Source organism: Acomys minous (assembly GCF_964271855.1).
Source record: "Acomys minous genome assembly, chromosome: 13".
In the NCBI taxonomy this organism is placed as follows: domain Eukaryota; kingdom Metazoa; phylum Chordata; class Mammalia; order Rodentia; family Muridae; genus Acomys; species Acomys minous.
In genome coordinates, this window is record NC_140495.1 from 101,096,630 (window position 1) to 101,123,548 (window position 26,919).

Here is a 26,919-nt window from a genome sequence, read left to right on the forward strand (position 1 = left end):
CATTGACTTTCTATTCTAAAAAGAGGACATAAAGAGATTACCTGCATGTGTTAGGGTGTCAGAAGTGCCTGCAGGGGCCAAGAGGGGGAGTTGGGGTGAGCGTGATCAGGATGTACAGTCCCCAAGTATGAAATCGTCAAAGAATAAATAAAGCATTTTCTGTTTTTTTGTTTGTTTGGTTTTTTTTAAGAAAAGGGGGCCTGGAGAGATGGAACAGGAGTTAATAAGTCTCTTTTAAAGTCCAGGCTGGGTTTATAATCATGGAATGCAAGAGGTTTCCAGAACCCACACAACAGTCACAAATGCTGGGTAGAATCCCACACAGAACCTGGTTGCGGTGGGTATATCTGACTCCCTATTGCGTAAAGGAGTTAAAAAACCTGGTGAAGTGACACAATTTCTAGGAAAAAAGATAGCTAGAGATAATAATTAATTTGAATCTACATTGATGGCCAGAGGCAGGCTAGGGCTCCTTGGTGCTATTGGTTCCAGTGAAGAAAACCCAATTAAAAGTCCAACAAATCTTTTTCTTGGCTGAGCTTTCAAGGTCAGAAATTCTCATCAAGTGACAATTTCTGTTTGACCTAACACACACTAACAAATAGGCAATTGAGAAGATGACTGCTATAATAATTTACTATACAAAATAAAAATAAATTTAAAAGAATGCTCAGTTTTAAAATTATTCCAGTAAAGTGCTCAAACATTAGCTTTTCCCAGCTGGTGCTGACTAAAGATCTATACATAAAGCAACTGGAAATGGTTGATGGTGCAAATTTAAATTTTCAAGTAGCTGTCAAAAATGGTTTGGTTCCAAAATACATAAGCCAAGTGATCTGGGTTTTTTGTTTGTTTGTTTGTTTGGGTTTTGGTTTTTTGTTTTGTTTGTTTGTTGTTTGTTTTTTGCTTGTTTGTTTGTTTGTTTGGACACTCTTATTTGTTGTTTTTAAAATGCTATCTACATAGGAAATCTTAGTTTAAATTAGTATTTCCAAATTTGCTGTGTATATCGTAGAGCCTTTAAGCTATAGTGGAGCAATAAAAAACCGATTCATTTAGATTTTATTTTCAGTCTGTATTATAATTAACTTCCACACTGTATACGTCACAGAAGATGGCATGACCAGCTCTCTGTTCTGAGGAGCAAGTCCTGCTCTGCACTTGATTGTAACCACCACAGGAATCTAGGGTCCATGTAACTCAGAGCTCTATTGAAAATCCAGGAGCCAGAAACTGATGGAAGGAAATGCAGCTCATCAAGCCTGGCTTTTTCAGTTGTATTTTAAGTTAGAATACTTGGTTCCTGCTCTAACTGGGTCGTTCCACCAAAGGAAGCCTTAGTAGATTCCCTGTGCTCTCCCTACCTCCCTGCAGCTTTTCTATTTCTTTGCCTCTTTTATGCCTCCCCTTGTCCTGCCTCCACTCTTTTTCCTTATCACCTAATCTTTCTAGTTTTTAAGACTTTACATACATACACACACACACACACACACCTACATTACAGGGTAGGATCTGCAGATGAGAGAAAATATGCTGGGTTTGTTGTTGTTTTGTGTGTGTGTGTGTGTGTGTGTGTGTGTGTGTGTGTGTGTGTGTGTGTGTGTTTCTGAGTTCCAGTCACCTCACTTAACTTTCTGTGTGTCCATCCATTTTCCTGAAAATGGTATGATCTCATTTTTCTTTATAACTAAATACTATTCCATTTTTTTTTTAATCTACCTTTGGATGTATTCCCAGGAATGGCATAATTGGGTCATAGGGTTGTCTATTTTTAATTTTTGAGAACTCTCCACACTAATTCCCATGAACACTGCACTGGTTTATAGTCCCACTAGCAGAAGAAAAAAAAAGCACTCCAAAAGATATTGGATCTAACTTCATTCTTTGCTGGTGGATATCCTGGTTTTTTTCCCCAGAACTATTTATTAAAGATGTTCTTTTTTTTTTTTTTCTACTTCATGTTTTTGGCACCTTTGTCAAACCTTTGGTGGACATAGCTATGTCAGCTTTTGTCTGGATTTGCATAGCTATGCCGGATTATGTCTGGGCTTTCATAGCCACATCAGCTCATGTGTGAGTTCTCAGTTGGTTTTCGCCAGTCTGCTGCTTGTATCAGTATCAGGCTGCCTTTCTTGCAAAAGCCCTGCCCTATAATCTGAGACCGTGTACCATGATACACGTGTCTGCATTGTTTACCCTTAGCATTGCTTTGGTATTTGCTATTGTGGTTCCATATGGGCTCTTGGATTGTTTTTCCCCTAGTTTTATGAAAAATAACATTGGCATTTTTTATGGAAATTGTGTTGGATCTGTAGATTACTCTCGGCAATGTAGCTAGTCCCATGCCATCACTTCTGGCAAATTCCTCTTGCCTTTCTTCTTCTCAGTATCCTAAATTCTTCATTGTGGGGATTGTTCACTTCCCTGGTTAGATTTATTCACATGTGCTTTATTGTTTTGAAGCTATCACAAATGAGATGTTTCTCCTAATATAATGTTCTGTGAGTTAATTGTGGGAATATATGAAGGCTACTGACATCTGTATATTGATTTTGTAACCTGTTTATGGGAACTGTTTAATATATCTATAAGGGGTTTTCTTGGGATCCATAGGGTCTTTTAAGTATAGAATCATGCCATCTGCAAAGAGGAACAGCTTGACACCTTCCTCTCTCATCTCCAACCCTTTTGCGTATTTCTCTCACTTTAACTGCTCTAGCTATGCCTTCAAGCACCCTGTTGAATAAGAGAGAAGAAAGCGGCCATCAGCAGCCCGCCCCTGATTCTGAAGGCACTGCTCTTCGTTTTGCCCCATTCGGCATAATTTTAGCTGCGTGGTAATAGTTTGAATGAGAATGGCTGCTGTAGATATATATTTGAATTTCGGTCCCCAGTTGGTGAACTGTTGGGAAGAACTAGGAGGTGTGGCCTTGCTTGAGGGGCTATGCCACTGGAGGCGAGGTTCAAGGTTTCAAAAGACACCATTCCCAGTGTCTGTCCCTCTCTGCTTTGTGGCTGTGTCTCAAGATGTGAGCTCTTAGTTTCTACTCGAGTGCCATGCCTGTCTGCCTGCTTCCCCTACCATGATGTTCATGGACTCTCACCATCTGGAAACCATGAGCCCCCAACTAAATGTGTTCTTCTGTAAGGTGCCCCACTCATGGCATTTTATCACAGTAGAAAGATCGGGAGATCGTTGTATGTAGTCTTTATTATTTACAGGCACACTCCATCTATTTCTGTCATGGCTTTGAGCATGAAGGCCTGTTAAGCATTTTCAAATTCAGTTTTCCCATCTATCAAGATTTTTCTGTCCATATAATATGACTTTTGTATGTTGAGACAACCTTGCGTCATTTAGGATGATTCTTGTTCGCAAGTATTCTTTTGAGAATGTTTGCATTTATTGGCCCATGGTTTTCTTTTTGTTGCTGTTACTGTTGCTGTTGTTGTTGTTGTTGTTGTTTGTTGTTGCTGCTGCTGCTGGTTGTTAGTATCATCACTGAGTATTGGTATCAGCATAACATTTGTTGTAGAATGGATTTGGTAGTATTCCTTCTCTTTCTGTTTTGTGGAACAAATTGAAAAGTATTGGTATTAGAGTCCTGGTTGGCTTTTGAAGGAAATAGGGAAGGCTTTTCTAGTTCAAATCTTCACCCTTGAAGGGGATGGCTAGGTCTATTGAAAGCTTTTGTGGGACACACCGGGTTACATAAGACATGGGATTATGTTCCTGCTGGAGTGTGTGGTCTCTTCTCTTGCAGGGCTTTGTCTGTCTATGTTGTCTGACTTTTTTTCTCAGAATGGAATGTAACCTCTGTCCTTTTCTGCTGCTGTTAGTTTAAAGGTATAGCCTAATAGATATTTGTTATTAGGCTATAGTTATTACAGCCATATTTTCTAACCCACAATTAATCAATAAAGACACAGACACCTGATATATTTTAGAATAGCCTTGATTCACCTGAGGCACAGAAGATATTAGTTCCATAAACTACCTTCCATATCTCCCAGCCCCCATCCCGTGCCATCTGCTTCTCATAATTTCTACTAAGCTACCACCCATTCTAATCCCAAAATACTTGCTAGTGTTTTCCATATCCTCCATCCATGCCCATTGGGCCATGTGCTCTCTCCACCCACTGTGGTGCTCCTCTTCCTTTTCCTCCTCCCTTATCTGTCTGTGTCCCCCTTCCCAAGATCCTCTCTGTCTTCCAAGCCTATGAACCTACTTTCCACCCTTCTGTCTGCCTTGCCCAGGTGTAGGCCTTTTATTCAACCAATCCGGGAGGCAAGGTTCAGGGCAGCAACTAGATCTTGGGAGACAGTAATTAGCATCACAATCACAGCACTAGACCAACCTCTGAACCCTTGTCTTTGAAATTTCTTTGCTTTGATTCTAATCCGGGACTCCTGGAGCCAGAACCTCTGTGTTGTTTTTTAGACAAACGCATTGCTTTTCTGTGAGTTAAAATGCTTTCTTTAATTTCAAATATAATATGAATAGATATGAGCCTTTGAAAGATGAAGGAAGCCAGGCATGGTGGTACATGCCTGTTAGCTCAGCACTGAGACGCTGAGGGATAAAATCATGAGTTTAAGGGCATCATGACATACAAAGCAAGACTCTCTCCATTCAAAATTGGATTGCAGAAGACCTGGGGGGGGGGGGGGAAGGGCATAGGTCACAGGTTTCTTCCTGCTCTATTCCTCTATTCACATTGTACATCAAAGCCCGTCAGAGCGGAATGAAGCCACTTTCCAGACATAGTGCTGGTGGGAGTGATGCTCTTCCTCCTCACACTGGCTCTAAACATTAGATTAGCATCATAAATCTTGTAGCAGCAGCACCACAGCATTTCTTGTGCGAGTCCTAGTCCCGGGCTCCTGTTACAGTAGCATTTGTATTTTAAATAGACCTATTAATGGTGAGAATTTAAACTCAGGATGATTTTTCTTTTTGTTATTGGTCAGTCATCTTCAATTCATTGTTTTTAGGTAAGTACTAGAGTCATGCTCTCATTTAGTTTTGTTCTGGCTAAACATATAGGATGCTGAAGTCCCCTGTGGTGGTGTAAGAAATGCACTCACCCACTGTCATGTTTTTCTGTGTTCAAGACAATGAGCAAGCGCCACTGTTGAATTTTCAAAATGTTGAAAAAAACCCTCTTATTAAAACAGTGCAAACCAGTGAAACTAAGAGGAATGCTTCATGGCCATACAAGGGAGAGACAGTGGTATCCAGTGTACTGTCCTACACCAGTCTTGCAATGCTTATATGAACTTTATAAAGCTAGGATGGTTTTGGTGACTAACACACAGATAATAAGTGTACATGTATAGGATATGTATGTATACATATGTATTATATATATATAATAGTTGTATTTATTCACACTGAAGAACAAGTAACTAAGACTATTTGTACATTAACATATCCATCTACAAGATCACAGAGTATTCTCACCATTAAAGATCCTCAGTATACTCACTCATTTGTGAACATTTGACGATTGAAAACATCACAGGAATTACTGTCAGTTTTGATGAAAAACACTTATTTCATGTCATCTTCTTATCGCTGGACTGTCTCAACCTGCCAGCCATCCAAATAATGACATGAATAACTTTAATTACTATATGAAAACTTGTCCTTAGCTTTGGTTTGTTCCTAACTAGCTCCTATAACTTAAATTAACCCATTTATACTAATCTATGTTCTGCCATGTGGCTCGTTACCTCTCCTCAGTACCGGAACCTATATCTTCTTCCGCATCTGACTGGCAAATCCCCATGCCTTTCCCCCAGAATTCCTATCTCTGCCAGAAGTGCCCCCTACCCTCTCCTGCTTTGCCACAGGCCATTCAGCTCTTTATTAAACCAACCAGAAGGTGATGGAGAAGATGTTTACAAAACACTGAGACAGGTGATGCTTCATAAGAGTAGCAGTACCAGCTCTCTGCTGGTACAGAAATCAGCATTGAATAATACAAAGACAACCTTTACACAGTGCACAAAAAGATTATCCCAACATCTTCTCTCACTCATCTGTGCGCAGTCTGAACTTCATGCCAGTGCATTCTTCTTCGCATTGGAATTCATGTTATTAAATTCACACCCTCCGTTATTCAGCATGAAATGTCATTCTCAAAGAACCCATTGTAGGTCATGTTATCTAATGAGAAATGTTTATTTCTTTACATTTAAGGTACCGGTTGCCTACAATACTTTGTTTATATAGGATGTGGTGGTTAACCTTGTTCTGACTTTGCGCATTTTGCACGTTTAACTTCTGTTATTCAAATATCACTAGAATTCATTAAACTTATTTCTTAGAGAACGTTAAGAGGAAATCACGGAGATTTTCCATGACCCTCATCCCCTATCCCTTGGCCAGCTTTATCAATATATCCACCTTTATTGTGTATTCTATACAGTCGAGCTGCTATGAGACCTAATTATCATCTAAATCTAGAATTTACATTATCCTGGTCTAATACAGTCTATAGATTTAAACAGTGTGCGTAGGAGAGTTTTAAGAAACAAACCTGAGTCCCTGCAGCTTCAGTATGCTAAGCTTTGACCAGCCATCCCAGCAGTGCTGACTAAAGAGATGAATGGTGGAAGGCAAAGTGTGTGTGTGTGGAGGTTAATTCTATGTGGCCACATTGGAAAGAGGAGGCCAGCAAACCCCCCAAGTCTGCCTTCTAGCTGCTGGCATGAGATTTAGATTCAAAGAGAGAGGACAAGAAATATTCATAATTTAGCAACTGTGGTCAAGGTGTGGTCCAATGCATCACTGATCTATCATTGTCTCAGTTCCCAGGGTCTCAACAAGAGGATCAGTTGGATTGTTAATCTATGAACTGGTGTCACCATCACGGGAGACTAATCTTGTTTCTGGATGAGTGGGTACTTCTATTGTATAGCACAGCTCTATCTTCTTTTCCCTCGTGTTCTTTTTCTTCCTAGAAACTAAGGTGCTGCTAGCTCAGAACAATGACCTCTTCTTTGCCTTTCCTCCTGAAGGAAGATAGGTTAGACCGTCCTTGACTGGTTAAAATGTCTATGAGTCAAGCAGAGCCTGACAATGTAGAAAAAGAGAGACTCCCAGAATGAAAGAAGAGATGCCAATCAATCTGCCATTCATTTTTGGTCACTTTGTAGCCCAAGTGAGGACGAAGATCTCATTCACCCTTAGAAAAATACATTTCTAAGTGTCTGATTTTGTGTGTGGGGGGGTGTGGTTTTGTTAGGTCCATAATGTAATGCAAAATTGCCCTTATGTATCTGTAGGCCTGTATTATGGACTGAACAAACCTGTGATTCAAATTTTTAAACCGAAACATCATTTATGCAAAACATGTATCAGCAAAAAAACTAGTACAGCAGGCATCTATATGATACATACAATGTATTCGGTATCATTAGTCAGGTAGGAATGGTTTGAGTCATTTGGCAAGATGTGGAGAGATTAAATGTAAATACTATGACATTTTGAGGGAAAAAAACTTGGAAATCCACAGACTTTGCAATTCCCAAAGAGTTCTAAAACCATCTCCATGGAAACTGAAGGACAATAATGGTTGGAGTTATTCAGTATGCAGCCTTTTCAAGTTGACTTCCTTCATAACAACAGTCTAAGGTTGCTCCGCAATTCCAGGGCTAGATAGCTCACTTCTTTTTATCGCTGGGATGTCACTCTGGCTCCTCTTTGTTCCCTTAGCTCTTGTGTTCTCCATTAAATAATTCAGATGAGACACAGAGCTTGGTATAGTAGACAAACATGGTTCACTACAGAACAATAGAAGCACACTAGAAAGGTAAGAGAGAGAGCGATGGTCTAGAGACCACTGTGTTGACCTACATGTTTAGTGGGCTTTATACTGTTTCTTTAATGTGTCTGGAATGAACAGCTTTCCTGATGAGGGTATGGCAGTCCTTTCTAGATGGCCATACTCGGCTGCTGATGTGTGCATTGTCTTAAGGGAGAGGGCAATACTGTCTCTTTATACTTTATCAGAGCATCTTGCCTTGGTAATAATCTTACGATCTTTTGAATACTTTAGGATGATTTTCTACTGACGCCAGAGATGGGACCCAGATCCCATTCTTTTGTCCAATAATCCACAAGATTACTCCATCCCTGTTTCAGTTCCTGATTTTTGCCTTCAATCTTGCTACTATCCGAATAGCTACTTAACAGATGTACCGTAGTTTACTTGACCAATAACCTTCTGAAAGACACCCTGGTAATTTCTAAATTCTTGAAATCCTTCTTTATTCACAGCAAATGTAATGGCTAAACTGATAATTAGAATACAGATTTCTGTCAAAGGTAGTAAAAAAAAAATTATTGCAACTTTACATGAATGTAAAATATGGGATCCATAGCATTACAAAGACTGAGGAATAGGACAATTACACAAGTCTATGTGACCATGAAGCAATTAGAAAGGCAAGTGCTTGGCTGGTGCTGCCATTAAAATGACAGTGCACATAACAGCAACTTCTAGGTGCCAGACACAGAACGAGCTAGCTAGCTTCAGCACACAAAGATCTTTGAAGCTGCAGGAGCATCACACGAGTAGAAATCAGGGTGGAGCACAGTCACCAGATGGCACTCAAGGCCTGCAAGAAGACTGTATGTAACAAGGGTCTGCAGCAAGGGTGGTAAGAACGTGACTCCTGATCAAATTTGAAAGTGGGATCCTAGGTTGGATCATTTAGGACTAGGCACTTCTGTTTTAGGGAGTGGTTAAAGCTAGAAAGAGTGGAAATGATCAACTGAGATTAGAGGACGTCACACTCTGGATGCTGCCCCATTATATGGGGGTCCTATAAAGAGAACCTGCATGTGGGTGTCAGGCTAAGAAACTCAGAGAAAGGAGATAAAACCCATAGCTTATTTTTTTTTTTAGAAGAAAACATGTTTAGCAAAAAAAAAATTGGGTCTGACTGATCAGTGAGCGTCCATAACTTAAGAGACCCAGAAGTGAATTGGGGTGTGTGTGACCTTCTTGGAGATAGGCAAGGGTCCATCCTTGAGTTGGCTTCAAGCCACAGTAGAAATGACAATACTTTTCAGTAAGTAGGGTCTTGTGACAGAAACGAATAAAGGACTTCCTAACCATCCTTGATACCCAGGAACACAGGTAATAGCTAAAAGTCAACATTTTAAGATTAAAAAGAAGTTTTTATCTGGACTGACTCATACATTTTCCAAGAATGTAGTTAAGAAATAGTTTTAATTAGGCTTTCTTTGTTTTATATCTTGGTGGCATTACTCTGTTAAAGGCACCAAAATGAATTCTTCTTTTTCTTCCTTCCCTTACTCTCCAACTCCACCTTCTTCATCTCTATCCCCAACATTGTCATCACTATGTCCATTATTAATTCAAAACAGCAGCCATTAATTCTTTTTGCTGTGTGATAAGTTTAGTGAGATTCAAGTACACTTACAAAGGCAATTCCTTTATAAAGATGGTGGAAGAGAAAGGATGAGTGGTCACTGTGGATGAAATTTCTTACACATCATTTTAAACCTTGCGTCTTACTAGATATCAAGTTCACACATACTCCTCATATGGCCTTTCACTCTGCTGGTCTCTCTTTTATGGTACAAAAACTGTGTAGCTTGCTTTGTCCCATGTTTGTTTGTTCATTATCTGTACTTTTTTTGTGTGACATTCAGGAAAAAATTTTCTAAGACTAATGCAATGAACTTCCTCCTATATGATTTTCTGGTTTCAAGTTTTATATTCAAATCTTTTATCCACTTAAATTTTGTATATAGTAGCTCAATAAAAATGGTCAGGTGATGCAAAAAAAGAACATTCTTCAAAGAAATGAGCAACAGCTCCATGAAGCAGATGTGCTTCTAGCCATTGCCTAGACATAAGTCTGGGTCATAATAAAATGTCACCCTGACTATTTGAAGATAGATATTATTTTTAAGAGACTTTCAAAGTAAAGTGTAAGAAGTATTGGTGACATTGTACAGAAAGTGGAGTAGTTATATATTGTGAATGAAATAAAAAAAGATGTAGCTTTCTAGGACAGCTCAAACTACTGTACCAGCCAAGGACAATGCATGCAATAAACCTAGAACCCTTATCCAGATCTAGCCAATGGACACCACGTTCTCAACAATTGTATGGAGAGCAGGGACTGACTCAGCCATGAACTCTGGTGCCTCCTATTTGACCACTTCCCCTTGGTGTGGAGGCCTGATGGCACTCAGAGAAAGAGTAAGCAGGCTATCAGGAAGAGACCTGATAGGCTGTGATCTTATAGTGGGGGACAAGGTCCCCTTCTGTCACAGACCTAGGGGATGGGAATAGGATGAAAGAGGGAGGGAGGGGGAACAGTAAGATACAAGTGAGGGGATAACAAATGAGATGTAATCTGAATAAATTACTTAAATTAAGAAATGTTTAAAAAGATGTGGCTACTATAAAAACATGAAGGAAGTCTTTCAAAACATCTAAATAAATAGAACAGTATTGTGATCCAACAATTTTACTTCTAGGCATCTGCTCCCCAAAGCACGTAAATTAGAATATCAAAGAGGTGTATGTGTGTGTGTGTGTATTTCACATTCATCCCTATGTTATGGGAACAATGCAAATGTTTACTCATACACAGACCATATAATAACGATTAATGTAGAAAATGTTTGGTATATGAATACAGAAGGTAGGGAAAGAAATAATTTTACAATATATATTATCATTTGAAAAATATTTTAGTTTTACTTTTCTTTTTTTAGGAAAGGATAGGAAAAACTCAAATTACTACTCATTTCTCCCTCGTAATATGTATGTCATATCAAAACAACTGTTCAGAGGTTAGACATTACTGCATTTTAAGGGGTACAGTACAATTTTTATGCTTAATTTATTTGGGGGTCTCTGCAACCATGGCGGAATTGCTGAAGCATTTCTCACTCAGCCTGACTTTGAGTTGCATACCACTCTGTGTTGCCGCACTAAAGTTTTCTCTCTGCAGGATGATGTGCGGTCATTGCATATCATAAGAAAAGGACATTGTAAGAAAAATGTCCTTAGAACATATCAAAACATTCCCAGTGCAGCCTGTCAGTTCTACCCTGCTACACAAAGGCACTGAGGTCCATGGCACATGTCAACAATGTATTTAACCAAATAAACACATTGTTTGTTTATGATCTGTGAATTAATAGAACCAGTGATAAGTGCAGGATTTGTTAAAATAATCCCACAAATTAATTAAATATCTTGAATTGGATCAAAACTAGAGGCCTCCTAATACAAATGTTTAACCCCCATCAAATCTTTTGGAACACTCTCTGCCCAGCAAAACACTGTCTGTTTAGTAAGTAACACACAGGATTCATGCATGAAATGATTTTCTACTATATTATGAAATATATGTAATTAATTTGTTTATATAATACATAATTTTTTAAATATAAATATATTGTATTTAATGGACTTGAAACTTTGTAAACTTAACATCACTAATCTTTTATTATGTAACTTATATATATAAAAGAAGTGAACACTAAAGCCAAGCATTTGACTTCCAATGCCCTGTCACTGCTGTCTGTACCCACAAAATATCAAAATTATAATGTGATTTGACATGGAGGCCCTTCTTAACATTTGGTGCCTTTCATGTGACTCCTGTTATAGAGGCTCTTTTCCCTCTCTGACTGTGGACACTGCGGTCAGACATGCACACTGTTTGGAGATCAACATTCTCCTCTCCACAGTTCTTCCATGTTTGGGAGATCATTGGGGATCTCACTAGAAGGAACCTGAAAAGTGAAGAAACTGATGAGTGAGAGACATGTGAAAGAGAACAGTACTTTAATGAGACAGGCTTCAAGCGCCTGGCCCACGAAAGTTTAAGATCAATCAAGCAAACAAAACATTTTCACTGTAATTGGCAGTATCTCCTAGCATGCACTGTTATACAAATTTCTTTCAAAGTTATGATCTCGATTTTCTTGTAATAAGGGCGAAAATAGCACATGCTGGACTCTTAAGGCAATGCATTTTTAATAGAGCAGAAAGTGGGTCAGTTAGATATTTGAAACAAAGTTAATTCTAGATGTACCAACATTTTCAAATACGTTGCTCTCTCAAATACTTCAAAGATGTATCCCCAAGGAGCATTTAATCCACAGATTAAATTTAACCAGGATGTTAGCACATATCAATAATCCCAGCACTATTGAAACCAAAGCAGGAGTCAAATTCAAGGAAGCATGGGCTGCACTGTTTGTTGGTTTGGATGGATGACCTTGAGCCTCTGATCCCCCTGCCTCCACCTCCCAAATCCAAGGATTGCAGCAGGCATGTGGGTTATGTGTTGAAGATTTGTTTTGCTTTGTCTAATGAAGTAGAGTTGGGATTCTAATATAGTCTTGACCCGTGACTATAAGGAGAGAGAGGCACACAGGATGATATGCTCCAGAGTGTGGCTGTGGGTTTCTCCAAGAAGAATCTCGCTGTTGGTTGTAAATGTCGAGGAGACCTGTACGAATCACCACACATTACTAGAGATATCAGAGTCCCCTCTTGGAGTTCTTAGTTTTGTAAAGATTGGGCTGGAGAGATGGCTCAGAGCTTAACAGCATTGGCTGCTCTTCCAGAGGTCCTGAGTTCAACTCCCAGCCACTACATGGTGGCTCAGAACCATCTACAGTCAAGCTGTAGATCGTAGCAGGTGCCCGGAAGAGAAATATGGAAGAGAAAAAGATAAATGCCTTGTGGTTTGAGTTTAGCCCGTGTGTGGATGCCAGTCACATGCTCAATAAGCAGCTAGAAGGGGGGAGGGGAGCTTTAGAGGAAAAAAAAAAAGCAGGCAAATTTACAAAGCCCCTCAGCTACTGTGGAAGAAAATGGGAACTCTGGGAAAGAGTTCTTCGTCCCAACCCTTCAGCACAGCTGATGAGGTACTCACCTTTCCCAGCCAGGGTGTTGACCTGCTTAACTGAAACATTAGGCTCCCACCAAGACTATCTGCTCTCTCTGGACTTCTGAAGTTTTGGGCCTCCTGATAGGACTAGGTCAAGGATATTCTCAGCTTGTAGCCAAGGACATGAACTGAGGTCCTTGTGCTTAAACTTCCTGTATGTCTCTCTCCTGTCCTTCTATCCTCCTCGCTTTAGACGTAGCCATAGGCACCTTTCAAGAAATTGAGACACTGACCAAAGCTGACTTCATCAGTGATGCGTGGGGTTTTCAGACATGGAAGTTGGGTTACCACTCTAATGTGCCTATCGAGGGGGAACCGCAAAAGCGCATCGTGGTTATATTTGTAGAAGAGCCAACCGTGAGGAGGAGAGGAGTCCTTGACTAATGCCTAGACTAGAAATGTGAGGCAGAAACAAAGACAAGCATTAGTAGCATCCTAAGTCCTAGGCAGGGAACTAGGAGAAGCCAGAATATAGGATGTGTGCTAATTGTCCAAACCGAAGTCCATGGGAGGCTCCCTGAAAAGCTCACAGACCATCTAGCAACTGTTGGAGTTGCTAGAGTCACAGTGTGAGGTCCGTCCCAGGTGACTTCTAGAGAGGAAAAGAAAGACTAATGTTAATTGTCATTTGATTTTCAAGTTAAAATAACAGCAGACCTATCTTTCTTGGTAGCAAGTAGGTGCTGCAGTGTTGAGTCAGTGTCATGGGATTTTACAGCTGGGACTCTTAATTAATAACGTTAGTGGATTTAAGTCTAATACTTAGAGAGCATGATCCCTCGGAATATTATAGAAACATACCAATTATTTTAATCTTTGGTTATACGTTCTTTCTGGGTATCTTAAGGTCAGGAAAATGGAGAAAATTAAGCATCCTTTTTACTGCTAAGGCCAGTTAAGTGTCTGGTCCTCAGGGGTCAGTGGTCTTTGAAGGAACCTCTGCCTCACTTAGTTTTCCATTTACCAGTTGTTCCATCTGAGTGAGAATGCGGTCAAGGCCTTACTTGGCTGTAGCTTCACTTGAAAGCGCTGAGGAAATTTTCCTATGCTGTAGATACTGACTGGAGCCTCCTACCGAGTGAGGTCTCCATGGCCTCCCTGAACAGGAGGGCAGGTGACTCCCAAGAGTTACAGGACAATTTTCGGGATGAACCCACAGTCCCCTGGGATCCAGTTAACTTTGAAGGCAAGGGCAAAATATTCTGTTTAATTCGTGTCTACATTAGATAGACCTCCAACTATGGTCACCACACACCCAGTAGGAGGTCAGTCACACCAGTCTGGTACCTTTAACCACCGTATAATATTGAGATAAAGCTAGCATGAAAACCCTAAACATTTGGAGATGAACTTTGATTAGATATATGTCATTTTCTCTTAAGCTGGTCCTCATAGATGTCACTAGGAACAGAACAATAGTTAAAGGAACTCCACTTATTTGAGTCAGGTGAACTTAGAATGTTTAATATCATATATAATCCCTTAATGTCTTTTATGTGCCTATAAAACTCATGCCTACCTTTGTAGCCTAACTAAGATATCATCTTTGCCTTGGTCTGTGTTCCTGTGGCTTGCCTTTATCTGCTGTTTGAACTCACTGAAAAGCAAAAGCAAGGCCACTGTAGATCATTCTCTGGACTCTAAAAAGAATGAAAAACTATTTTTCTGCCTTGCATGGTTTTCCTGAGTACTTACAAAGCCTCACTGTATGATAACACTCACAGAAGCAATACTATGTTACATGTCACGGTAGCACAAAAGAACCTAAAATGAAAGGGAACCAGTAAGTTGGAAAAAAATATGGTGGATAGGTATAAGAATGGAGAGGTATTTGGGGCAAAGAAGGATGTCTGCATGAAAAGACTGTTCTGTGGATTGGGTCTTAAGTCAACTTGGGCTGCGTAATGAGACCCTATCACAAAAGAAGTTGCCATATAAGGTTATTGTTAATACGTTTCCATTTAAATATAAGTCTTTTAATATATACTCTAATGTGCTCTACAAGTGTTTAATGATATAATGTTTTAATAATAAAGTTATTAAAGAATTCCTATTTATAGAAAACAAATAACAAATGTTAATAGGTATTTCCAATTAAAATCAAGTTACAGAACTAGAGAAAAGTTATAATTTCCAAGAAATGATCTAATGGCTAACATTATTTCTATCCTTTCTACTGACTATTTCTATTTCAGTACGAGATAACAAATCTCTTACATTTATGTATATATCTCCTAACTAGCTTCTGGGATTTTTATGGAAGACTTAGTCTCGTAAAAGTCGTAAAACTTGTATACATCCTTCCATTGCGACTGTGCTCTGGGGGGGGGTCTTTATATCCTGGGGGAAATGGGTGTCCTATTCCTTCACCACAGTATGTTGCTAGGGTCACATAGTCCTGTAGAGATGTCACTTATTAATACCAATCAAATGAGAAGAGAGCCCCTGTGTCCTGTGAGTCCTTTAAAGCAGGGGCTGTTTCGTTTGTACACTATAAGCTGTCATCTCCCACGAGCCAGGTAAACACTCAAATGATATCATAAACTCCGGACTTGAGGTTTAAAATAGCACGTGGTTGATAACCTCTTTCACATATTTCAGCTTCCAGCATCAATGAGAGTTGAACGCTGAGAACCCACATAGACAACTTCCCCAGCAGTTCATACATGGTAAACGTTAGCAGAGACCAAGCTGTCATTTACTAAATGTCATTTCACGCAGAGGATCGTTTTCATCCCTGCTAAGTCCATTGGAATGTCATACCTATATGTTATTTTTTATATAGGATCTTGGATCGCTATGTTCAGGAGCAAATTCCCGGTGCCAAGGTTGTGGTGGAGTCCATAGGTGCCCGTCGCCATGGAGACGCCTTCTCCCTAGAAGACTATAGCAAGTGTGACCTGACTGTCTATGCCATCGACCCCCAGACCAACAGAGCCATTGACAGAAACGAGCTTTTTAAGTAAGTGGGTTTCTTTTTTGCAGTAGTGCCTGAAGTTAATTCGCGTTTAAGGATAAATTAAAGTTTAAAAGCTACTGAGATATTGTTTAAGGTGAAATGGGAGTGAAAATCCGAAGCAGGTATAGTTTCCAAGTCCTGTATGGGCTGTACTGAGGTCAGAAACCTGGACAACAGGAGTTGGCTAAAGTCAGGAGCCAAAACAGCTCTTTGAGATCTCCTCTCATGGGAACTCCACAGTCCTGATTTGGGTTGCTGGCTAAACCGGGTGCGGGGAGGGGCGGGGGGAGCGGGGAAGCCTTAGTGAGGTGACCGCCTGCAATGACTTCAGCGGGTTTGAAGGTTAGGAAGAAACTGAGCCTTCTCATATACAACTCTGTTGTAGGAGCGGAAAGGTGTCTGACGCCCTGCCGCAGGAGGGCTAAGTAAAAAGAGAACCACTGTCATGTAGCTCCACATTCTGTATGATAGCTGAATCCAAAGAAAAAAGACAGGGATGGGGGGATGCAGGGGAAAAGGAAGGAAAAAGGGGAGAAGAGGAGAAGAAGGATGGGGAAGAGGAGGCAAGGAGGAAGATTTTTTTTTTTAATCTTTTACATACAGTTTTCATTGAATGTTATTCTAAGGCTTTTATCCTGTATCCATTTTCTGCTGGACTCTAGCGACCCCTAGTGTCCTGAAAATCGTTCAGAAGAAATTTTACTTAAACTTTACATTTAAAATGTATATTGATGTGTCGTCATATGTAAATACAACCCCTATGAGTATGAAGTCGACTTGCAAGGCGGTTCGTACATTTTTTTTCTGATAGTTGTTCTTAATACATTTTCCCTAGGTTAAATAAAAAAAAAAGCTACCAGCCTCCTTTATTTTCTAGATAATTTTGTTTTAATTTTGGTAATAGATTACAAGATTTGGGGAAAGTATATCTACATTTTAAGGATGCTAACTGGTGACAAACACAAAAATGACTGGGAGGTAATTTGGACAGCCTTGGTGAGCAATTTAGGATGAAACATCTGAGAGCAAACCACCAAAGAATAAGGAGAACGAAAATATTTTTGGAAGAGATAAAGTCTGGCATTTGGAATTTTATTGAACTATTCTCTACTAAACCTATGATTTTTTTCATAAATACTTTGTGACTTGTTTGTAAACACATACACACACACACACACACACACACACACACACACACACACACACCACTCCAAGACCTAAAGTGTATATATTAGCATTACTATAGAAATGGAAATTTAGCTCTAACAAAATAATTGTTGCCTAACACCCAGCCATGAACAGTAAAGTTATTCTCTTTACTTTTATTGTCTGAAATCTAAGCATCTTCCCTGGCTTTGTGTGTGTGTGTGTGTGTGTGTGTGTGTGTGTGTGTGTGTGTGTGTATTCTTTGGTCCAAAGATAGGAAGCAAAACTAGTAATAATAATTAGCAAACTTATTACCAGAGCCCTGGACATAATGTCTATCTCTAGGTTTGAACCCTTATTAAAATACACATAATGTACCTTATAAGAAATATACAGTATATTATCATATTATATATGTTAATATATACATATATGGGACAGAGGGAAGAGAGAGACACAAGCACTTTAATTATTTACTTATAGCTGGGTGGTGGTAGCACAGGCCTTTAATCCCAACATTCGGAAGGCAGAGGCAGGTGGATCTCTGTGAGTTCAAGGCCAGCCTGATCTACAAAGTGAGTCTCAGGAGACCCAAGGTTACACAGAGAAACCCTGTCTTGAAAAAACAAAAAACCACCACCACCACCACCAACAACAACAATAATAATAATAATAGTAACAACAATTATTATTATTATATTTTTATATGGAAATTTTAATTTAAAAAAACAGGTAGCTTCTATTGGCTGGTGGAACTATTGGGATTCTTACACAGAAGGCCAATCAACTGCCCAGCTGGAGCTGGCTGATGCTCCACCTCAGCCTCCCCAGTTCGGTGACTCCTGCCATGAGCCACCATTCTTAGCTTGTATTTTCCTTTAACTGAAACATATAAACATGCATTACACTCCTCCCCTGTATCCTGTCATGAGTAATTTAATATTTATCTACTGTGACAGTGTTAACAACCCTTTCTTCTTGCTTCTTGGAGTAAACAGTGTAAAATTGGTGTATAATTACTATCTGTAGTTTATTCCTCCTCCGCACCTGCCCTTTTTGTTTTTGGTTTTTTTATTATTATTATTATTTTGTTTTTCAAGACAAGGTTTCTCTGTGTTAGCCTTGGCTGTCCTGGACTTGCTTTGTAGACCAAGCTGGCCTCAAACTCAGACTGATCTGCCTGCCTCTGCCAACCCTGAACCCCAACTCCCCCACCCCCTGCCCAGTGCTTGGATTAAAGGCATGGACCACCACACCTGGCCTTCCTTTCTTGTTATTGTAAAGCAACTCTGACAAGGGAGAAAAATTAGATTGTAGTCTCAGTGGTAGAGTAGCCACGGAGGCTGAGGGTGGACTGAACTTGTCGAGGGCGTCCACTGCTGGAAGAGAGCAACTAACCTCTGTGTGCTTAGCTCACCATGTCCCTTTTACACAACCCACTATATCATGCGTCCAAAGAACAGTGCCACCCATAGGGGGTAGATCTCTCTTCTCAGTGTAATCGAGACAGTCCCTTAAAGACACTCTCATAGCCTAACCTTCACCTAAGCAATCCCTCCCAGCTGTGCCTACTCCCCAACTCTCAAATCACCAACCCTAACCACTCACCGTGGGCTTTTTTTTTTCCCTAAGATTTATTTATTTGTTATTATGTATACAGTATGCTGCCTGCGTGTACACCTGCAGGCCAGGAGAGGGCACCAAATCTCATTATAGATGGTTGTAAGCTACCATGTGGTTGCTGGGAATTGAACTCAGGACCTCTGGAAGAGCAGTCAGTGCTCTTAACCTCTGAGCCATCTGTCCAGCCCTCACCATGGGCTTTTTAAGTTCAAAATATTAGAAGACTTTACAAGATACATTCTAATTTCAAATCAATTTCTAACGTAATTAGTTTTTGTTGTTTTTTCAATTCGCTTCACAACAAAGATTCCTGGATGGCAAACTGCTTGATATCAATAAAGACTTCCAGCCGTATTACGGCGAAGGGGGGCGCATTCTAGAGATCCGAACTCCGGAGGCAGTGACGAGCATCAAGAAGCGAGGAGAAAGCTTGGGATACACAGAGGGCGCCTTGCTGGCCTTGGCCTTCATCATCATCCTGTGCTGCATCCCAGCCGTCTTGGTTGTCTTAGTGAGCTACCGACAGTGAGTATGCGGGCCGCTAAACGGACGTTGCTCAGGATGGTACCCGGGAAGCCGCCTGGTAAAGTAACTTCCCTGGCTGCCAAGTGTGGGCGGTGTCACTAACCTGCCATGGTGTTTTTCCTGCCAGTACCAAAATGCCTTCGGCAAGGGCAACAGACAGACTTCGTATATATTTTGTAGTGGCCTTCACTCCTAATAAGTCTTTGCTCATGGCACTATTTTTTTCCTGGATTCTGAGCATTCTCTTCTATGGGTCAAAAGCTCCCAAGAAAATAGCCTGGAGAGAAAGCCAGCCCAAGGTTTTATTTATCAGAGTTCCTTTTCACCCAGCTTTAAGGAAAAGATTACAGGGTCTCCTGCCTGGCCAGACACTGTCTTGTTAGTCGTTTTGTTGTTTCTTTCTTTCCCCCCATCTGGTTTCTTCTATTCTGTGGAGTTGGACTTTACCTCTGTGAAGATGATCAGTGTTAGACAAAGCATAGTGCACTCTGACCACCACACCTGTGACACCTGTGACTGTAGGCGTGGCTCCTCACCTCCTGGCACCCTTGCTAGGGCAATGTCTTGTCGCAAATGCAACAGCTGGGCACAGTCTTAGTCTTTCCTCTTCATACAGTAAAAATGCACTTGTTTGGATTATCTGTAAGCAAAACCTATTTGACATCTGAATGTAAGTGTTTTAAGTATCTGCAACTGAGGTATACATAGAGCCGGAAGCCAGGTATGAGAAATTAGTAATATGTCCCTACGGGCAGCCACTTTAAAAAAAAAAAAATGAAGAGTTGATTGAAAAGGGAAAGTAGCCCTGAGGGTGCCACAAAAAAGTAAATAATGGACAATTACAATAAATCTTATAAATGTTTGTTATAACAAACGGTAAGAAATAACGGTAGGAAGGCTATTTGTTATTTAAAATACCTATGGGGGAAATATTAAGATGTTTCTAATGTATTCATACACTGAAACGGACCAAAACCAACTTGGGGCGGGGGGGGGGGGTGTGAAAGAGATGATCTGGCTTAGAGCCAAGACTAAAACTCAAGACAGAAACCTAGAGGCAGGAACTGAAACAGGGTCCGACCGTGGAGAAATTCTGCCTACTGGCTTCCTGCCTGGCTGGCTCCTGTTCAGCTGTCCCTCTTAATACCCTCAAGCTACGTACATTCTCAGGAATGTTACCCTCCACCATGAGCCGAGCTCTCCCACATTAATCCTAATCAAGAAAATGTCCCACAGGCAGCCCGCTGACGGTATTTCCTCAACTGAGGCTCGCTCTTCTTCCCAGATGATGCCAGCTTGTAAGAAGCTGACAGAAACATGAACCAGATTACCCACAGTCCAGTCGGGTCCCAGTGATTCCTCAGGGAGGTTCCCCCCTTCCCATCAGTGCCAGGTTGACAATCAAACCTAGGTCACCATACATCCCTTCCAACCATTAAAAGATTTTCTCTTGAATTGAATATGGTAAGTTCATTCCAACTTGAAATGTTCAAGGTGTGTTCCTTGTAAAGATGTTAAGTGCATAATTTCCTCACAAAGGTCATGTAAGGTTGCAAACGTAACATTTGGTTGCTACAGTTAAGCTTAGTGCTTCCTTAACAAATTGGTTATAATACTAAACTTAAAATTTCTCATAAAAAGTACTGAAAAAAATCACATTAAATTATCAAGCCACCAATCTAACATTAATTTCCACATTTATTCTGTAGTGTTCTCTCTCTCTCTCTCTCTCTCTCTCTTTTTATTCAACTGTTCCTCAAAGAAGTGCACCATAGCCTTATGTCAATAAAATCAGTATCTTATTCCCCTGAGTACAGAATCAAAGCTCTTAGCACCAGGTCATCCTCAAGTTTCCATTTTCTTATTAGATTTGAAGCTCAGAGCTCTGTGTTTTAATAACTTGTACATCTGCAACACTAATAATGAGGGGTTACACATTCCATCACCAAGTTGAAGCCCTTGTCTTCCCTCTTATATTATTATTAACTGTATCAGCTCATAACTTAGAGCAAATCATGTTATAAAGCCATTAGTATTGAATGTCTAATGTCACTTTGTCTTTTCCTTATGCACTGCTTTCCAAAACAGGTTTAAAGTGTAAGTATAATTATATTTTTGCATGTGAATTCATGTAACAGAAATCACAGATATATTGATGATTATTTTCTTAGCAATTATTTGGGCTTAAGATTTTGAGGTGTGTGTACGTATGTGTGTGTGTGTGTATGTGTTTGTGTATGTGTTTAAGCTGATTTTAGACAACTTATCATAACAGTAATATGAAAGGTAGGGTATGTTCTAATCATTTCGACAATTTGATGCCTTAATCTTAAGAAAGAAACCCTGTCTGTGACATTTACAACCACAGATCACCCCTAAGACCAGCATCATGGGCGTTAGCAAAAATGAGATTAATCTGAAAATGCTTCTGTGAATTCTGCTGTTTCTTCGAGGGGCAAATATTTGCATCTTGAACTTGAGAGCGCTTCTGTTCTATCAGTTTGTTAGTTGAAATATTTGTGCATCCTTTAAATGGGTCCCCCCTGGTAACAGAACCTCATTATTAGAGCAATAAATAGCCTGTCGATGGTGGTTTCTAACCCGAGTCTTATAAGACAACCTTCTCTGCTCAAGACGCCAGGCTGAGTGCACGAAGACTGCCAGGATCCAATCTGCCATGCCCGCAGCCAAACCTGCAGCTCCTGTACCCGCTGCACCCCCAGCACCCCCACCGCCACCCCCAGGAGCACATCTTTATGAGGAGCTGGGAGAGAGCACCATGTAAGTAGCAAGGGGAACAACACCTTGGGGTAGAGTGGATGCTGGGAGTGAAACTAGTTCCGAGGCTAGGCAGAAAAACAGCCGCAAGCCTGTTCTACTCTGTCATTATTAAGTCTAGTTGAAAAATTGTAGCTAAAAAAAAAAAAAAAGGGGGGAAACAAATCAGGAAAAAAAGAAAATTACAAAAAAATAAATATATATATATATAAACAGTGTCATGTTACACAAGACTTCAGAACACAGTTTGGATATTATATTTAATCTCCCAGTCTTATGAAAAGTTGAGCTTAAAAACTGTAGCTAAAAAATATATAAAAAGTTGCTGAAGAGACGGCTCAGCAGTTAAAGTACTGACTGCTCTTCCAGAGGTCCTGAGTTCAATTCCTGGCAACCACATGGTGGTTCACAACCATCTATAGTGTGATCTGATGCATGCAGGTAGAGCACTGTATACATAATAGTAAATAAATCCTTTAAAAATATACATTATATATATATATAAAGTAAACAAATTAAGAAAAAAATAGAAAATTACAGTAAAAAATATAAACAGTATCCATGTTAGGCACAACTTCAGAACACAGTTTAGATATTATATTTCCCCTCCCAATCATAATGATATTGGACAATTTCCTGAACAAAATTATAGATTTGAAAATATAATCAAGTAGGAGATTGTAATAAATCAGAATGGTAAGATGATAATTCCTGATTCGAGATTTCAAAACAAAACAAAACAAAACTCCCATTTGGCAATCAAAACCAAATTCTGTAGTTTAGAACTAGGCATTTTTAAATATATATTGTAGAATATTAAATGAAGGAAAAATTAAAATCTGAACTATAAATGGCATAGTGTGCTCTGAACAGTCTGCTCACTGTCCTGCTCTGAGGCGGCTTTGGTCAACATCTCTATACTGTAGAATTTCTAAGCAATTTTAAGGCATACATTTTGACAGAGCTTGTTAATGTATTGCTAAGACTTTACAACTATTTACACAGTATTCTTTGATTTAATTTGTGTTTATTATAAAACTTTAAGAGCAACTACTTTGGGACATGATAAGCAACTAAGTATACTATTCAATTTTAAAGAGAGCTAAACTCAGGAAACTTTGTTAGTAGTGACTAAAAACATATATCTGTTATATTTTTAGCCTTTACTCACAGGAGTAAGGCACAGGTCAAAAATCATAGAAATTATTTCTACTAAAAAAAAAGACAGATGCATGAATACTATATGCAGTATTGATAATACTATATATTAAGCCATAGAATTATTATAAATATATATATATGTATAAAATCTACAACATATAACATGCAATATATACATAAATATCTTACATAAGGTGAAGTTAAAGCAAAAGTTGGAGCACAGAATTTTATGTACATACAGGATTCATTCCTTAAATATGTGTTTTTCACTTCTTTCATAGTCTACAAATGATGCTCTCATTGAGTTTCTGGTGAAGTAGGAATTGAGCCAATATGATTTGATTCTCTGATTGTATTAAGCAGCTCTTCCCAGCAATAATGTTTTCAGATAAAAAAGTATTTGTGTGAAGTTAGTAATATTCACATATGAGAACAGTGACTGATATGCGTGCATATACACACAAACTTTTAAAATGCAAGTTTATGCAAAAGCATGGGCAACCAATAGAGGTGGGTGAGGGTGAATTGAAGCTAACAGTCTTTAAGTGCTATTAGTACTTGAAAATTTATAGTAGATGATTTTCAATCATGTATCAAAACATTTTAATTCTGAACTGTTTCTCGTTTTTAGAAATGCTTCATTTTCCATTGAAAATGTTTTATGAGGATTTTAGTAAGCTACAAAATAAACTAGCTTCAAGAGAGTTAGCACCAATTATGTTTTTAAGGAGAAAAAAAAAGACAATTTTGAAAGAAACCAAATCTTGGCAAAGGAATTAATAACGTCATGCAAATTTAACATTCTGCAATATTTACCTGGTACTAATATATATACTTCCTCCCCAAACCTGACATTGTCTTCCTAACACAGTGCACACTGACCTGTTTTTAAGTTATTTACTCACTTTACATACACTGACCAACTTTTAAAGTTAAATTCCTAATTCTTGGTCTTACTTAAAATTTCTTTTTCATAACTAAGACAAACCCATGTTTCAGTATTCTCCAGCAAATAGCTTGTTAGCTGAAATTCTGCCTGATAAGGCACTGGAGTGAAGGCCACAAGATTTTATCTGAAACATTATTAGATATTATTCTCATGAATAAATGGAAAGAAAATGAGAAACATGTATTTTTCTCTCTTGGATTATGTGTTTTGTTTGAAGCAAGTGTCTGTTAGTATTGCATAATCATCTCGAATTAATGACAGCTAAAACTTTTTTTCCCTGTCACATGTTTTCTCTTTCTCACCTGTGGATACATAGGCATAAGTAAGTAAATATCATTCTAATAAAAGGTTGTTAGAAAGTAGATGTAGTAGGCTGGATTGAGAAATACCATGGTCTGCACAGTGGTCCTCATCTTTCACAATGTAGGCATTTGTGTTTAATAGGAAATTTCATCCTCCCCTACCTAGTTCCCTCATGATGTGACCATGCCCACTAGGAAACATTTCAAGGATACCTTTATCTTAATTCAAACATGGAATCCTTTCGATCATAAGTGATACTTATGATTATGTTGATCATGTCTTCCAAAACTAATGGCTACATAATATCAAGTTTGATATCTAATGTGTTTTAAAGATAGTTCTCCAAGCTTAGGAAAGGCAAAAGTTCATGATGTCTGTTTTTTGTTCAATTGTCCATGCGTTCTAAGTTATTCATGTTGGTTGACATTCCAGGTCCATTTGTGAGCATGCTTATTTTTGTCATCAAATTTCAAAGCTACGTGTCATTTTATTGCCTAATCTATTACTCCATTTTGAATAACTATTTAGTCCCTATATTTTATTTTTTCCTCTGGTTAGAGTTTAACCTTAAACAACTAAGAAAATTAATTGGCTGGTTATGCTTTAGCTTAAAATAAACTAGCTCCAAGCTAATTGGGGGCTTTGTAAAGTCCATGCCACCTAACCATTCAGAAGGAACGGTTCCAATGCTCGTAGCTCAGGCGCTTGATTTGTGCCCTGCAATCTTCTAACTTTAATTGGAATACAAACCTACTTGTGGCACCTTGGCTTAGTACCCATAAGCAAAACATGCAGGGGAGCCAATGCAATGTTGTCTTTACACAAATCATTTCATTCAGGGACTCTTGATTAAAACTTGAAGCACACTATATTTGTGGAAAATGTAAATTTCCCCTCTGTCTGTCTGTGTTTTCTATATTTAAAATATCTAAGTATAGAATTTAAAGGGACTGAGTCATTTTAATTCAGGATGGTAGCATGAAGTTGATCTCTCAATCATAACTGAGAGATAATCATAACTTTTGATGCCTCTGTCTTTGGAAACTGTCGTTCTAATCTGGGAAGGGGCCTATCCCTTCCTGTGTTGTCTTACAAAAATGGTTTATATCAGAGACTGTGTTTAGCTCCCAGAGTTACTGAGATGGAATATAATGGGCTGAGATACTGCCAAGACTTAAGCAAAAAAGATGGGGATACACAACCCAAAGCTGAGGTGCCTGGCTGCACTCTCCTGCATCCATGTTGTGCAGGAGCAAACATGGATGCAGATAACGTTGCCTGTCAGACTAATTGGGGAGGTTGGGTAACAGTCTGGAGACTGATGTTTTAATGAGAACTTCTCATCCTTCTCAAAACTCTGGATGTCCCTGCCTTGTCTTTCTAGAATAGGAGCTTGAAAGTGATGTTTTACCTCAGTGTTTTAGCAGCGTTAGGCCTTTGTCATGTAAAATATAACCATGAAAAAACGCCTTTCTTATGAAAGCTGTATCACAACTTGTCTCCTTCTTCTCTTTCAAGTCTTTTCCTTCTCTACCATTTTGAACAAAGCAGGGGAAATAACTCAGTCCCAGAAGACAGGACCAGTCACCAGGATGGGATGGCCTTTTCTTCCAGTTCCGAGGCTCATGAGCCAGCTCATGTAGAGGGACCACTTAAGGACAGCCAGCCTAAGCCAGCAAGGACATTCTCATTTCTTCCCCATGAGGATGATTTAAGTACCCATAATCCCCTTTATATGGAAAGTATAGGCCAAAGGTCAACACATTCAGACCTCTCACCAAGAACAGATTTTGAAGAGCTGTTTCCACCCAGAGCACAAGTTAAGAGTCAGTCTCTGAGGGGCCCAAGAGAAAAGATCCAGAGGATGTGGCATCAGTCTGTGAGCTTTCCTAGGCGGCTGATGTGGAAAGCTCCCAACAGACCAGAAACCATAGACCTGGTGGAGTGGCAGATCACCAGGCAGAAAGATGAATGCGAGAGCACCAGACTCCGCCCAACCCAAAGAGGTGGCGTCGGGAATGCCCTTCCCAGGACTGAAGATGCCCATGGGTCAGAAAAAGAAAGGGGACACGGAGACACCCTAATCATACAGCAAACAGAGCAGCTGAAATCTCTGTCTTCCGGCTCTTCCTTTTCCTCCTCTTGGTCTCACTTTTCATTCTCAACCCTGCCAACTATTTCAAGAGCTGTGGAACTCCGCTCCGAACCTAATGTTGTCACTTCTCCTTCTGACTGCACCCTGGAACTTTCTCAACCTCCGAGGCCCCCTGTTGTAAATTCTCTAGGCTTTAAGAGAGAGACTCCCACTCGTGCGTTAGCCATGGAAACGAAAAGGAACTCTTTTGAACCCATTCCCCATCCACCTAACATTTCCGTTTCCCTTCCGCAGCCTCCTCTTCCTCGACCTCCTGTTGCCTTTACTACTTTCCCTCTTCCCCGTTCTCCTCCCCACCCTCCTCCTCCCCAACTTCTTACATTTTCTCTTCCGGTTTCTACCCCCTCTACTTCT

The 26,919-nt window shown here is 39.6% G+C and overlaps 1 protein-coding gene across 1 annotated transcript in view; it reads left to right on the plus strand.

The window, feature by feature from the left end:
- The window catches only part of PCDH15 (protocadherin related 15), a gene marked incomplete at its 3' end in the record, with an annotated part of 1,334,501 nt that overhangs the window by 1,294,637 nt on the left and 12,945 nt on the right, over positions 1 to 26,919 (plus strand). Inside the window, exons 32-34 of the mRNA XM_084754693.1 lie at positions 15,752 to 15,928; positions 19,001 to 19,219; positions 21,854 to 22,000. Of these exons, the coding sequence (XP_084610819.1) occupies positions 15,752 to 15,928; positions 19,001 to 19,219; positions 21,854 to 22,000 (543 nt within the window). The remainder of the gene's footprint in view (positions 1 to 15,751; positions 15,929 to 19,000; positions 19,220 to 21,853; positions 22,001 to 26,919) is intronic.